The 15,527-nt window shown below is 37.2% G+C and overlaps 1 protein-coding gene across 1 annotated transcript in view; it reads left to right on the top strand.

Moving 5' to 3' along the window:
* Positions 1 to 386: 386 nt before the first annotated feature.
* Positions 387 to 15,527, top strand: part of TDP1 (tyrosyl-DNA phosphodiesterase 1) — a 49,418-nt gene continuing 34,277 nt past the window's right edge. The window contains exons 1-9 of the mRNA XM_009699120.1: positions 387 to 933; positions 3,072 to 3,115; positions 3,786 to 3,841; positions 4,871 to 4,967; positions 7,178 to 7,212; positions 9,500 to 9,592; positions 11,230 to 11,400; positions 12,997 to 13,075; positions 14,807 to 14,992. Coding sequence (XP_009697422.1) covers positions 387 to 933; positions 3,072 to 3,115; positions 3,786 to 3,841; positions 4,871 to 4,967; positions 7,178 to 7,212; positions 9,500 to 9,592; positions 11,230 to 11,400; positions 12,997 to 13,075; positions 14,807 to 14,992 — 1,308 coding nt within the window. The remainder of the gene's footprint in view (positions 934 to 3,071; positions 3,116 to 3,785; positions 3,842 to 4,870; positions 4,968 to 7,177; positions 7,213 to 9,499; positions 9,593 to 11,229; positions 11,401 to 12,996; positions 13,076 to 14,806; positions 14,993 to 15,527) is intronic.

The raw sequence follows: 15,527 nt of genomic DNA, 5'->3' as shown, positions 1-15,527 counted from the left end.
CAGCAGAGCGCGCTAGACCCCTAAGCGTCGGGTCTAGCGTATGAAAACTATCTGTATCGTGCAAACTATTCTTTTGACTTTTGAAGTGCTTTCCTGTACGTACTCCTGTCCTAGCCCGTTTTCCGTGTGCACGTTTCCACATTAGCTGCTTCCCACTTGGTTATTGCTCCCGTTGCACGTGTTTCTTTGTTTCCCGGGCACTGAAACAAATAAACCTTGTACACTATGAAATTTTCCCGGGTCAGAAGTTGCATGGAGATTCTGCCAGATACAGAAAGCAAAATTCTGTAGTAATAAGGAAATGGAAGCTAGGAAGGGACACAGACTTAAGCATAGTAAAAATGCACAATTTTTGGTGGTGTTTTGTTTTTTTAATCCCTAGGAACATGCTTCAGGAAGGTGCACACGGAAGATGGACGGTGTCTAGCAGTGATGAAAGTACTGAGGAAAATTCTGACAGTGAAAAACCATCTACATCTGCGCTATTAGATGCTGCACGTGGCAGAACAAGTGGGCCACAATATCCATGCTCTGAAGCTAGGAAAGCTGCTCACAAGAGAAAAGCTTCTCCCCTGAAGCTTGGTGATAAAAGTTTTTCTGCAGAAACACCTCCGGCAGGAAAACAGAGAACTAGCCAAGAAGGCTTAGGCTGGTGTCTTTCTAGTAGTGATGAAGAGACTGAAGATCAGGAAAAGCATGCCCACAAAGAAACACTGAAAGAAGAAAAATGCGATGCACCCAAAGAACATTTTCTGAATCTTTGCAAAGATCGTGAGCTCTCAGAGAGTCAGAAAGCAGAGGAGTATGATGAAACACCCAGTGAAGCCCAGGATACCTGGGATTTGTTGAATGGAGGGAACCCTTTCAGGTTTTTTCTCACTAAAGTCAGAGGAATTGAACAGGGTTATAATTCTGGAGCCCTGCACATAAAAGGTGAGTAAGTGGCTTCTACAGAAGTGGGGTTTTGGGAGACTTGTTTGCAAGAGAATGCTTATTTTTAGTTTGTGGGTATTTTTAAATGTGTTTATTCTTTGCTGTAGCTGAGGCTTCATATTCTAAATGTGCAAGTTGTAGAATTGGTTATGTTATCTTTGCCTTTCTCTTTTAGAAGTATAGTGTATAAAGCATTAATTTGCTAATACTGATTCTGTTGTAACATATGAGTTACACTGCACAAATGTAAGGTGTATTTAGCCAAGGCAAATCATATGGTGCTTCTTATTGCTGCTTTTGCTGTGAGTTAATCCAAGGAAAGCCACTTGCCTTTGTGGCTGCTAAAGGGATGCTTTTTTTTGGGGTGTCTAACCATCTCTAAACATCCTCCCGGAGTAGTTGTTTGCACTTGTCTTCATACTGCTGAGTGGTTTGGACCTAGTAATTCACTATTACTTGATGCAGTACAAGATAGTACTTCTGAAGTTCTGTGGCTGGGGTTCATGGGCCCGTTTTCAATTCAGTTAATAGTGAGTGTAACTCCGGATGGAGTGAAGTCTTCGATGTACAATAGTGATGCTTCAGGAATGCTGTGTACTTGTAGTTTGATGTAAGGAACAGCTCTGTGCACCTGCAAGCATCCCCTCATTCAGCAATGAAATCTCATAAATCACAAGACAGAACCAGAAACAAGCATTAATAAGAGATTTATTAATCTCTTATAATAATCAAGAGATTGAGGCCACACCTTGAATACTGTGTTCAGTTTTGGGCCCCTCACTACAAGAAGGACATTGAGCTGCTGGAGCGTGTCCAGAGAAGGGCAACAAGGCTGGTGAAGGGCCTGGAGAAAAAGCCTTACGAGGAGCGGCTGAGGGAGCTGGGGTTGTTCAGTCTGGAGAAGAGGAGGCTGAGGGGAGACCTGATCGCCCTCTACAACTACCTGAAAGGAGGTTGTAGCGAGGCAGGGGTTGGTCTCTTCTCCCCAGTAAATAGCGAAGGGACAAGAGGAAATAGCCTCAAGTTGCACCAGGGGAGGTTCAGGCTCGACATTAGAAAGAACTTCTTCACTGTTAGAGTTGTTAAGCATTGGAACGGGCTCCCCAGGGAGGTGGTGGACTCACCATCCCTGGAGGTGTTCAAAAAACGTTTAGATGTGGCACTTCAAGACATGGTTTAGCGGGCATGGTGGCATCAGGTATACGGTTGGACTTGATAATCTTTGAGGTCTCTTCCAACCATAATGATTCTATAATTCTATGATTTATAGACAGAAATACAGTAAAATGAGGCAGAGAAACTTTGTAGCTCTTTGAAGAAGAACAGAGAAGACAACTTATACGATTAGGTTGTAATTTTTCCTCAACCTCATGTGCTCCCTATGAGCATTGGTTATTGATGGCAGCCTAGTGTCAGAGACCTCAATTGCTTTGCTGCTATATGTCTCTATCTGCTTTGTGAATTTGTTGTGGCTTTTGGCCTGTCCTCTCATAGGAGTAGTTGTCCTGCTAGGTAATTAGTTGAGCTGGTGGAGGGGCTGAGGTTTTTTGTTTGTTTAACCTGCAAGCCTGGATTTCTGTAGAGATAGAAATTTCTAGATGGATATTTCTAATGAAATATTTTGTCTCCTAGAAGGTATTTGTGGGATATGTTTTCAAGTTGCTGCTGTGCTTCAGTTATTGAGGTTATAAATCCTCAGTTGGATTAGTTTTCTGTGTTGCCATGAGTGAACTAAGGATACACATATTCTGCAGTCAGTCTGCAACAGATAAGTCTTTAAGCATTCACTGTGCCCTCATTACTTCTACCCTGCCACAGTTGTTCAGGCCCTCGCTATAGGGGGGAGAGAGTAATTTGATGGCCCTTTCTCTTTATGATCTTGGTCTTTCTCCTAATGATATTTTAAAATTTATTTTTACTTTGAGAGGACTAATGCTTTTTATAAACATAAGATCATAAGGGTTTTGCAGGAGAATCAGCAAGCTGAATATTCAGAACTGTAAACTTAAATGTGAATGTCTCTGTTACACTAAATCTGTGAATAATCTGGCACTTCTGTTGTAGTTATCAAACTGTTCAAGATGTGGAATGTTTACTTGAACTTTTTTTACTCAATTATGCTTTAATGTTTTTAATAGATATTTTGTCTCCTCTTTTTGGGACTCTCATATCTTCTGCCCAGGTGAGTTTCCTGTTTGCCAAATTCATTTCACTTGCTTATTTCACTTTATTAACCTTAAACTTGATAATCCATGTTTGTGCCATGTAGCTGATACTAGCAGAGAACTTTGTTAAAATACAGAGGGAGGGAACTCTAAATGTTTTCCACTGTACAACAATTTACTGATGTATAAAGATCATCCTGTGTTCTGCTTAGAATTCAGGCAATTAGAAGACTGCTTTCTCTCTCCTGTTTTCAAGGAATGCGCAACTGAAAAATGCATATTTATGTAATTATTTTTTTGAAAGAAAAAAGCTTTCCAATCTAGGAATGACATTTTTGTTATTGCATAGAAGTTTTTGCCATCATTCATGGTATAAGCACATGGTAAAGAGACAGTTCTTGAACCAGAACTTTTACATTGTGCGTATGTGATTTTTTTTTCTGCATGTTAAATATTATGAACACTAATACATACTTTTGAGGAACTTAAATTCATTCCTGCATTGTTAAGAGAAATGAAAGAAAGCATGTGAAATTCAAAAATACATCTGTTTTTAAAATATGCTGTGTATGATGTAAGTGGTACTGAGCGACGACTTTACATAGGAAGCTTTTTTGCTGTAGTTCATTCTTCTGACAAACTTTGCTTTTTCTTCTTAATGAGTCTGTTTTTTCTCTTATGTACAAGTTTAACTACTGTATAGATGTGGGATGGCTTGTAAGACAGTATCCACAGGAATTCAGGTATGTTTCTTTTACTAAGATGAAATGATACAGTTTCCAAATCAATCTGTTCATGTAAGTTCTTGTGTTATAAGTGAATGATAAACACTTGTTTGCAGTTGCAAATTATTGTTACCAATTATGTATATGTAGATTTTAGATTTTCCTTGTATGCATATTCCACAGTTGTAGTTCTCTATTCATTTCTTCCCTCTCTTCAAGACTGTTAAATGGTCGGAGATCAGTATGGCCGGTTTCTGATTTTAATTAGTTAACGCTTAAGAGGTCCCATTGTGGACCATGATGACAATCCAGTAGCTGACATATAAAGACAGGACAAGAAGCTTTTTGCCATACAGTAATGCAAAAGAAAGGAAGGAATGTAGGAAGGGCACAAGAAAACTATGCGAAAATGAGCAGGATGACATGTGGGTATGATATGGTTGGAGTTGCTGGGTATTGTCATGAAAGCAGTTCTTATGTTTGCTTGAAATTCTTTTCTAATAATTGCAACCTACTGCAGATGAAGTGAGCATATGATCTACAGTTTTCTCTCTTTTTTTTGCATTTTACTGGAAGTGCAGTAGAACAGAGTATTAGGATGTGAACATGAAACTACTGCCAGAATACACCTAGCCTTGTCCTTTTCCCTCTCATTCTTACCATCTTCTCTTTAAGGTAACAATGATCAAATTCTTACATCCACGCTGTATACTTCTGCGAGCTTTTATTTGTCTGTTTTCAGCTATACAGACAAGAGTTCGTTACAAGATCTTGTGTTACTAGTTTCTATTTTGGTGTCTGATTTATTCCGCACTGCCTGTTTTACTTTTTTTTTTTCTTCCAGTTAAGTTTTCTAGTGTCTTTCTCTTAGAGGTTCTATTGTAGTTACTGCTTTTTTGAGTTAGTTAATAAGGCATATAGATTTTAGTGCCATCTTACTGCTGGGCTATCAGATTTAGGGACCAGAAGTCATAGCTACATGAAGGAGTGGTTTAGACTGATTAGTTATTCACTTGATGTTTTAATAGTAATCTCCTTTTATTTAAGGAAGAAGCCATTGTTGATAGTTCATGGCGAAAAGAGAGAATCCAAAGCTGAACTGCTTGCACAAGCACGCCCTTATGAGAACATTAGCTTTTGTCAGGTAATTAACATTTGTGTCATCCTTTGGTTGAAATTAAGCCATTTGTTGCATTTGAAATCTTCTTATGGATTAAGTTACACACCTTATATGGGAAATCAAGAATTTATTTTTGTATTTTAAGGAATATACTTACCAGGACCATAGGAACATGGTAACTATCTTCCTGGTCTTCTGTGGTTATGATAGACTGTCACACACAAAAAGCTTGCACAGAATGACTACCCACAGAAATGTCCTGGGGCTCACAAGAGTTGCACACCTTCTCCACTAACGTGTTACACTCAAATTCTTGTAATGGCTGAAAAGGAAGCACTTTTTGTGTGAAGTGCAGAGCTCAGTCCTAGTGTCACTGTAATCTTAAGTCTCATCAAAGAATTATTATTTGTCCAAATACGTTTTACACAAGAAAATGCTGTTACAAATAGTCTCCATAATACTGTTAAAATTGCTATGAGCACACTTCCTGGCACATGCCATTTTCTCTCTGATGTTGCACTCACTCTTTTGCTGTCCCAGAGTTGTAAAGTTACTGGCTTCAGCCTCGGGGAGGGATGTGGTTATGGCAACTTGCCAGTGTTTCAGGATTTTGCTGGGTGGAGTATGTTATTGATCATGGGGCTATCTTACTCTTTGTTAGGAGGAGGATGATCTTTGAATTTTCTTCCTTCTCAGGTAGTCTGGTAACCCTGAGCTTCCTAGAGATCGCTGTATTGATGCCAAACAGTGAGTTCTTAAGGCCAGGCTTTCTGGGCTGATGTGTAATATAATAATCAGGTGTTGTGTATCACTAAGTTGTGGAGCAGCAACAATTTTAGATTAAGATTTCAAATATGCTAACAATAAATTAATGTTTTTGCATATAATGTTTCCTTTTCACACACAAGAATTTGAATGTGATATGTCCTATATGATAAACTTGTTAGTATAGTTAATAGTAAGCAGCAGGGGAAAATGGCATTTGTGATAGTTTTCCTATTTGAGTATACTGCTTCAGATTCTTCTGGTAGTCTACATGCGTTCTGTTATGTTAGTACCACAAAATGAAATGTAGGTATTTTAATCTTTTCCTCCACACCTGTCTTAACTAGGCACAATGTGGGAGCCATCACTGGCTAAAAGTATTTTCTTGACACCTGTATTTGATGTTTCATTCTGTAGAAATTGTGCTGTAAATACTCTTTAATAAGAGTAAAACACTGATAAAAACCAATTCTGTCTGGCTTCTGTCCTTTTCTGTGCATTGTAAGCTGCTTGTAACAGTCATAGTATGCAATGGTTGAGGCTGGAAGGTACCTCTGGAGGTCATCTGGTCCAACTCTTCGGCTCAAACAGGGTCACTTAGAGCTGGTTGTCCAGGACAATGTCCAGATAGGTTATGAAGTCTCCCTCCTTGTAGATATTCAAAAGCACTCTGGGCAATGCATGCCAGTGCTCAGTCACCCTCACAGTGAAAATGTGTTTCCTGATGTTCAGAAGAAACCTGTGCTTCAGTTTGTATCCATTACCTCTGGTCCTGTCACTGGGCATTACTGAAAAGCACCTTGCTCCCTTTTCCTTGTACCTTCCCTTTGAGTATTTATACACACTGATCAAATCCCTTCTGAGCCTTCTCTTCTCCAGGCTGAATAGTCTCAGCTCCCTCAACCTTTCCTCATACGAGAAATGCTCCAGTCTCTTAATCATGTTAGTGGCCCTTCGTTGGACTCTCTCCAGTATGTCCATGTGTCTCCTGTACTGGGGACCCCAGAAATTGACCCAGTACTGCATGTGTGGCCTCACCAACGCTGAATAGAGGGGAAGGATTGCCTCCCTTGACCTGCTGGCAGCACTCCTCCTAATGCAGCCTGGGACACTGTTAGTCATCTTTCCAGCAAGGGCACATTGCTGGCTCCTCTTCAACTTGGTGTGCAGCAGGAACCTCAGGCCCTTTTCTACAAAGCTGACTGTTTCTGAAAGTGCTGCTGGCAAGAGACCAGAAATTCTGCTGGAGCAGTTCCAGCAAAGAGTTGCATTGCCGTTTATTTAAAGTCTAACTTCTAGAAATTAGAGTACGTTTATAGGTGTTGAGGGTAAAAAAATGTATTTTGTGATCAGTCCACTAGAGAGCAGTGAAATGAAACAAAATGGAGAAGCACCTCTCCTCCTTTAACGTTCTTGCATATAGGAATGCACAATAGGAGTTTTTAATGATCAACTTTTTAATTTTGTAGGCTAAACTGGATATTGCGTTTGGAACTCACCATACGTAAGTAACAGCTATGAAGCAGAAAGCTCCACTTCTAAAGATGACCACAGAGTTGGTACATGCAGTTACCATGATTTGACTATTACGTACTGTCAAGTTTCTTAAAGTGTTTATAGGATAGGAAGACAGATTATTACTGTTTGTGAAAACATAGTTCTGAAGGCTTAATGTATATTGATGAGATGTAAAAGTAGTATCTTTCATGTTCTATGTGTATCTATTTCATTTATCTGCATGTTATTTTAAAGCCAAAAAACTGGGTTTCATAGAAATTACTGAGTCTTAAAGAATAATTTCCTTAATTATCTTGTGTTTATAAATGATAGGATTATTCTAGTTGAAGGAAACAAATCAGATACTGGATAGAGAAGAGATGCGCAAGTTAAACAATTAAGTCAGTGAGCTGCAGGTCCTGGGTCTTAACTCATGCCTTAATACTAAAACTATAATACAGGCTTGATTAGTTATTGGCAGGTCAGACACAATACCGATTTACTGCTCAGTTTTTGCATTATACATGAAGGATCTGGAAATAATTACTGAATTTTGGGGTCTTTTCAAAGAAAAAAAAACTTTGATATTATAGAAGTGTCACAAAGGAAATTTTGTAGATTGCAAGCTACAGATAAGAATAGATTTAGTCTTATGTCTCATCACAAAGGTCTTTGGTTTCAGGGCACTGCCATATTTTTTTAATCACTCCTTTCGTATAACTCATTTTATAAAACATGACATTATGTTAAAACATTGATCTGAAATGCCCTTTTAAGGTATATCTGTGTTTCTGGTGGAAAGCATATTGACTTCCTCATTGCCTCTTTGGAGAAAAATATATAAATAAATGAAAGAAATTGGCATCTTAAAAATCAGTCTGTCTTCTCTCTCAGGTTTAGTGAGAGACATAGCAGTAGTTGAAGTTGTTTTTCAAATTGATCTTTTTAAAGCTTTAGCTTATTTTCACTTAAGCAGTTTAAGCAGCAGCTCTCTCCCTCTGTGTCCTCAACTTTAAATTTTTTTTTCTTCTGTCACACTTTGGGATAAATAAGTGATAGTGATGTTCAATGCTGCAGTTCTTTAACCGTGTATTTTAAAAGGTTGTTCTGGGTAGTGTATTTCTGAAGGCATGTTCCACTGCCAATGGAACACACCAAGTGGGTAGCAGACCAGTAAATCAGAACTTGGTGGGTAATGAAACAATTTTATTCCAAGAGAAACTTAACAGATTTATTCCTGTTTTATGATGTAAAACTGAAAATACATGTCAGTGATTTTTTTTTTGAGGTGGTGGTATTTTGGTCAATTTCACTTTTATATGTGTTAATTTTGCACTTTATTTTGCTGCAAAATACTTATTTTACTGTCAGCTCCATTTGTGCTTAGATGAAGGCGCAACACAGATGTGGGGAACTATTTTATAGTTAGGCGGTCTTGCATATTGCGTAAACTATGCAGTAAGCACAGGAAAACATGCAGGTACTTGAATGTTAGTTTGCTGACCTCTTAACATTAAAAGCAGAAATTACTGAATAAATAATTGTCTAAATTTGAGCCTGATATGATTTGTGTAGCATTATCTCACCATGGGACAGCAATGAAAATAAGTGTGTTTTTCCTTACAGCTTCCATTCTTGAGCATTGGTTTCTATGGAAACCTCATCCTTCAGGGTCATGTGTATATGCTGTCTTGAAAACTTGTTACAAGTGCTCAAATGTTCATATACAAAAAATACGGATGTTTATTTTTAACTCAGTTACTAGTTTTAAAACTCCTTTGTGCTGTAGCTTGAGTTTAGATTTACAGTAGATAAATACCTTTTTTGCCATCCCAATGGTTAGTTACCTGCATACCTCCTTTTATTTTAAAAATTGTCAGCTTAAGAGAAACGATCTAGGTTTTAATAAATTCATCTATAAGCAAAGGCCTTTTGGTGCTCCTTAATTCTTTTTTTTTAACTGTCTGCAAAGGAATAAGTTTACCTGAAGACCATAGTAAATATAGAAAGTGTTTTGCAAGTATTCATTTTTGCTTTGGGAAATCAGTTGCATGAGATGTTAAGCTGTGCTCTGGAATATATTGTGTGATGCTGCTGACAAAATATATGGGGTGGTCTAATGACTACCATGTGAGTTTGGCGTGCACATGGATTGAAATCTAAGTGTTTGCGTTACGCAGAACATATCTTTTGAAAATAATTATCTTGGAGCATTTTAATGAATTGTTAATTTATCTCTTACTCTCAGTGTACTTGAAATAGATGGTGTTACAGATCTTTTTTTTTTTAAAAAGGAAAATGATGTTGCTGTTATATGAAGAAGGTCTTCGAGTTGTGATACATACATCCAATCTTATTGCTGAAGATTGGCACCAGAAAACTCAGGGGTAAGCAGCAATCTCTAGCAGGTGTATGTTTACTTTAATACTTTCCATAGGTATCTGCTCTTGCTGGAGAGAGGATACTAGGTCAGGTAATCCAGTGCTACTAGGTCAGATAATCCAGTGCTACAAGTCCTACACTCCTAAGATAGAGCTATTCTAGATTTGATTTTTTTCCCCCCCCGAACGGTGATAGCTGTCTATGCCTGAACTCTACTTGATTTCAACTGTAAACAAAATTATGTCCTTAGCTGGCTGTTACCTTAAACTCAGTCTGACTCATTTAAGATCTTTTATTAGGCCATGCTGTCTCTTCATGAAGAAACTACATAGCTATAAAGTACTCTTTATACGAATCTGAAGCAGCTATTTTAAAAGTATGTTAATACTGCAAGAATAATGTGAATGTGCAAATGTTCTGCTTCTGCTGTGAGTGTATCTAGAACGTAACCTGAAGAATTCTGGGCACTGTTGGTTCCTTAATACAGTAGATGACGTACTGTCCACCCAGTATCCTTTCCTTGGAAGGAATTTTCTTCCTTTTTTTTGTGGAAGTTTTTAAACTTAATGACCAGATTGGGACATAGTTTTGTTTAGAGCACAAAAATAGGACGAAGTGACATGTTAATATAAGCCCCCTCAACCTCTTGGTGTTTTGGCTATTTTTATGGGAGCAGTTTTTAGTTAGATCTCCACAGTAACTCAAGGTAGAAGATTTCTTCATCAAAGTAATTGAAAATGGCTTTTCAGAACTTACTGTCACCTTGACATCATTTTGCTACCATTAAATACGGCAAGGTTTTGGGGCTTTTCACTTGTCTGAAGCAAGCTCTCATGAGGATTTTTTGAGTGGCAAAAATATAACCACTAATTTTTTTGCCTTTGAATCTTTTACTTAGGTATGGCTTTAGTATCTTTTGACAGTTAGCTTTTCAGAAAGCTAAGGAGGCATGAAAATATCTATTTGGGATGCTTAACAGGTTGCCCTATTTGTCAAACATGAAAAACGTTTTTCTTTTTAGCTTTTGCACACTGCAGTAATATGCAGTATCACCAATATGATGGTTCACTGGCTTCTGAATTACAAAGGATAGTATCAACATGTAAAGTTGAATGCAGAACCTTTGGTTTCCATGGCTACAATAGCATGTGACTGGAAAGAAATGCTAGATGTTTTCCCTGTGTAGTGCCCACCCTATTTTGTTCTGATGGAAGTTCTGGAGAGGCAAGTTGTCATTGTGGGCAACTCTTCAAACTATGCAGAACTTTCAGATGCTCTAATTGGTGTTTTTCTCTATCATTACACAAACTTAGCAGAATGCATTGCAGTGTTCTATTCGTACAGAAAATCTTGATGAAAGGACTGCTGGTTGCTAAGTCTGAGCCTGTCCTGTTTAACAGTGGTGAAAGCTATAAGCATATACATGGATAAATGTGTTGAGGTTGTTTTCATTTTAAAGTGTGAGTTTTATGATACTGAGTACAAGACCTGACAATTCTGTAATTGTAAAGGCAAGTCACTTTATAGTTGGTATCACAGTAAATGTCTAGTATTCATTTAGGACCTTCAGATGTGTGTTAATCACTTACTAAAACCATGTGTTAATGTGTAGTGTCCTTTATTTTTGTGGCTTTGTTTTTAGAATATGGCTAAGCCCTTTATATCCAAGGCTACCTCAGGGAGCAACTGGTTCTGCTGGTGAATCTGAAACTAATTTTAAATCTGACCTAATAAGTTACTTGATGGCCTACAGTTCTCCTACGCTCAAGGAATGGATTGATCTGATTCAAGAACACGATTTATCAGAGACAAGGTATATGTTATCTTGTGTTTATAGTAACTTGCATGCTTTTTTCCCAAAAAATCAAATATCTGTGTTAGGATCTATTGGACACAATGTGTTTCTTTTGTAAGCTTACCTTGTTTCAGACTTGGGTATTGAAACATGAGTCTAACTTTAGGCCGCTTTTTAAATCTCTTAGGCAGATTTTGTTGGATTGACTAACTTCTAGTTTTATAAATGTACATTTTAAAGCAATGAAAAAAGGTGCATCAGCAGTAACTTGACAGAAGGTTAAGTAATAGGACTCGGTTTCCTTTAAGTCAGTTTGGCTTAAATATTTGCTCCAATAAAATCACCAGTGGAAAAAAATGTGTTGTATTGGGTTTGTCATGTAAGAGGGATCATAGAAGCAGAGCTTATTGTAATGGATATTTTATTAAGAATAGGCTTCTGTACTTACAAGATGAAGTTCAATCCATATAAATATGTATAGAATTTTGCCTATTACAGGCATGGATTGTGTCTGGTAGGCAATGTTATGTTAGTAATATACTTTGTCTTGAAACAGTCTTCTCTAACATCACATTGCTGATATTACTTAAAATAATTCAGGATGCTTAATTTACTTCTATTAGATACATCCCACATTTCCACTGAAATACGGTGTTTACTTCAGAAAATGTAAATCTCCTTGGCTGCTTAATAGCAGTTTTATAAGCTGGCAAAAATTTGTTGCAAAGAAAAGCTGGAGAAGATCATAAACTGGTGAAAATAGAGACTGAAACCTTGTCTAGTTTAATACATAAAATAAAAATGTGTTTTTCTTTACATGGAATCTTACAAGATTGGGGGGTAAAAAGAAAAAAGTATGTGCCTTATAATCAGGTGAGCTAACAGCCTCAGCTGCTGATCTTAGTCACTTGATCATCTGCATGAGCTTGGACAGGTTGGTTGAGCCCTAGCTGATGTGAGTTTATGCATGGGTTAGGGAAGAGTCACTTGTTAGGAGAAGAATCGGTTCCTTGCTGTGTAAAATATGTAGGGGACGTTGATTCATGGATAAAACTAGGCATAAGATGGAGTAAGGAGCAGGTTAAAGCATGTTTGTTGTGACTCTGGGCAGGTCTCTGCCCTGAAAACAGAGAAAAGTCAAACAGGTTACTAAACCATTATTAGGAAGACAGTTGAAAAAGCTGTAATTCATGTCTGAACTACTAGGTGCCCGAATGAAATCTCATACCTGAATCTGCTGATTTGGATGTAGCAATAGATTGGCATTACTCAAAATTACATGCCCAGTTCTGTACCAAACAAGACCTATTTGCATTTATTGCTAACATCATCTGTCTTCTGCATTTTTGTACACAGAAGTAGATGTAGTTGTTGTCTAGGCTATAGAACAGCCTGGTGGTGCATGACAGCCATATAGGATGCTAATAATAGATTATACAGCTGAAAATCCACTTTTCTTTATATTGCAAATCTTAAGTGTGAAAGATTAAATATTTCTGGTTGCAATTTTATGTTCAACCTTGCTGATGGGTTTTACTTAAATACCATAATACTTTACAAACTGAAACACTCCAGAGCTTCAAATAACTTGATGTTGTTTTTTTCTTTCTGTAGAGTGTATCTGCTTGGTTCTACCCCTGGACGATATCAGGGTAGTGATAAAGAAAAGTGGGGTCATCTTAGGCTCAGAAAGGTACTAAAACTATAACCTTTTTTGTTAATATCCTTTAAACTGTAAATATAATTTTGGAGATAATTCTTTTATTACCTTCAATTTTTCCAGCTATGATCAGCAATCTTCTAATACTTGTTACCGTTTAAGCTAGCAATAACATAAGCTTGCCACTTATGACAGTGTAGATTTTGCACATGATATTCCTGGGCATTACTACCGTGGTCAGCTTGTGGTCTGAATTGTCATGTCCTTCCAGATATCTGAGGAGTTGCCACCACTCAGATGACTTCCTATCTGCTGTTGGTGTTTCTAACAAGTGTGACACTATCAAAATCCAGTCTTCTGTGACTGGGAACCCAATATAGCCTTTTTCAAAGGCATGCGCTGAGGAAGCATGTTGAAACAGACTTGCCTGTGCATAGGGAACAGGCTTGGTTTATTTACTTAAATGTTAATGGCTATTAGAGTTTCTTTTTCTGTAATAACCTGGCAAAAAAAAGTCAAATTGAAAACCGGTTTGCACATAGCTAATGTTGTCAATTCAGTCGGGTTTTTAGTTTTGTTCTACTACATTTCTAAGATCTTGATTTTTTTATTAAAAATTATTTTATTAATCAACTGAATAATTAGGAACATGGATTATTCGACCCCCATGCCCCAACATTATTTAGATAAGTTGTACTGATAAATCTTCATACAAGATTGCATATCTCAAGTTTGTAGGGCCCCTTCTTTTTCAGTGTTTATTTAGAATCAGGTAAGGTATTTCATGTCATGTGTTAAATGCCTCTCACAATTGGGGAATTTTCAACCTGCACCTCCTACTGAAGTGACATTATTTCAAATTCTATCATAAGTTTTACTTGGTATTCTAGTGCTGTCCATGGCAAACTTCAGTGACATACAAAATGTCTATTTATCACACTGCTTTTCAAAACAAGGTTACTCTTTTACACCTCCCATTGCTTGTAAAGAGCTTGCCCTTTCTAATATATGTTGTCTGCATGTTTTTTTGCCTAGTAAGACATGAATGAAAACAGTAAGAATAAATTGAAACAAAGTAAAACAGAAAAGCCTGTGAAGGATAAAGATGGTCTTGTGGCAAATGTTTCTGTGATTAAAAAGAATCATTTTTTAGTGCCACTAGACTGGTGACTGAAGCCATTTAGTTCTTTGCCCTCTCTAGAGGGGAGAAAAAGGTAGCCACTGCATACAATTTAATATATGCCTATATCCGTCTGTTTTTAATATGACTTTAAATTCCATTCACAGCTAAAGAGTTCCTCTAAAAGGATTATTTCAATTTTCTCTTCAATTGTTCTTTTTTCCCCCTATTCTTGTATGCTTCTATTGTAGCTGGGACTTTAGGATATGAGAAGAATTTTATGGCCACCAACCACCAAGTATAAAAAGATTTAGTTGTTTAATTTATTGTGACTTCCGAACATAATGTTTCATGTTTTTAGGAAGAGCTGCTAGCTATTCTTTTTACCCATTATTTAATGGTTGACTTCAGTCCTTTTGGATAAAACTTGTGATGTTTGATCTTCCCTTGAAGGAACAGTGGGTTTATTTGGAGAGCCTGGTGACTTTTTTATTGCAAAGTTAAATAGGTAGTATGAATGTTAATCTCTTTTGTTATCAGAAGTGAATTATAGAGGATTTATTATATCAGAAGTGATATCAAACCACTTATTAAGGTATCTTTTGCCTGTTGAATTGTAACAATGTTTTCATTTCCCTCACTAGCTTTTGAAAGAGCATGCTTCGTCAATACCAGCACAGGAATCCTGGCCTGTTGTTGGACAGTTCTCAAGCATAGGTTCAATGGGAGCTGATGGGTCCAAATGGCTGTGCTCCGAGTTCCAGGAGAGCCTGGTGGCTGCGGGCAGTGGTCTGACAACTCTCCTTAAATGTGATGTTCCAATTCATTTGGTATGTCTTTTAGATGCTAGTGACCTTTATTTAACATTTATTAATTTGTCATTTAAATCTTAGTCATTGGTTTGCTTTTAACTTTTTTAAGACATTAATGTAGTTTTCATCCTGAAATCATAAGGATGCCACTTAGTGTCACTTACTTGTGTATGATATGCTATAAAAATGTACTATAACTTCCACTTGCATGACACTAGAGTATATATATAATCTAAACAAAATTATATTCTCATTCTATAGCATGTCTTCAATTGAGTTTTGTAGATGCAGCTGTTTCTGCTGCTGAAATGTAACTAAACTCTGAGTGATTAATACCTAAAACAAATAATTTTCTAACCTCGTTACTTGGTTATTAGCACAACTAAGGGGAGGAGCAGAAACAAGTTTGGCAGGAGCTTGTTAAATCGAGGAGAAAATGTTGTCAAACTATGCCCTTACTACGTGCTAATTGCCCCTGCATACTCATATTTGAGATATGAGTTTAAAATCTCATAAAATAATGTTAAGAGCTTACTTTGACCACAGTGGAAGT

The sequence above is a fragment of the Cariama cristata genome, unplaced genomic scaffold (genome assembly GCF_000690535.1).
Source record: "Cariama cristata isolate BGI_N322 unplaced genomic scaffold, ASM69053v1 scaffold17394, whole genome shotgun sequence".
Classification (NCBI taxonomy): Eukaryota; Metazoa; Chordata; class Aves; order Cariamiformes; family Cariamidae; genus Cariama; species Cariama cristata.
The sequence above is the reverse complement of the archived record's forward strand: the minus strand, read 5'-3'. Positions and strand labels throughout refer to the sequence as shown.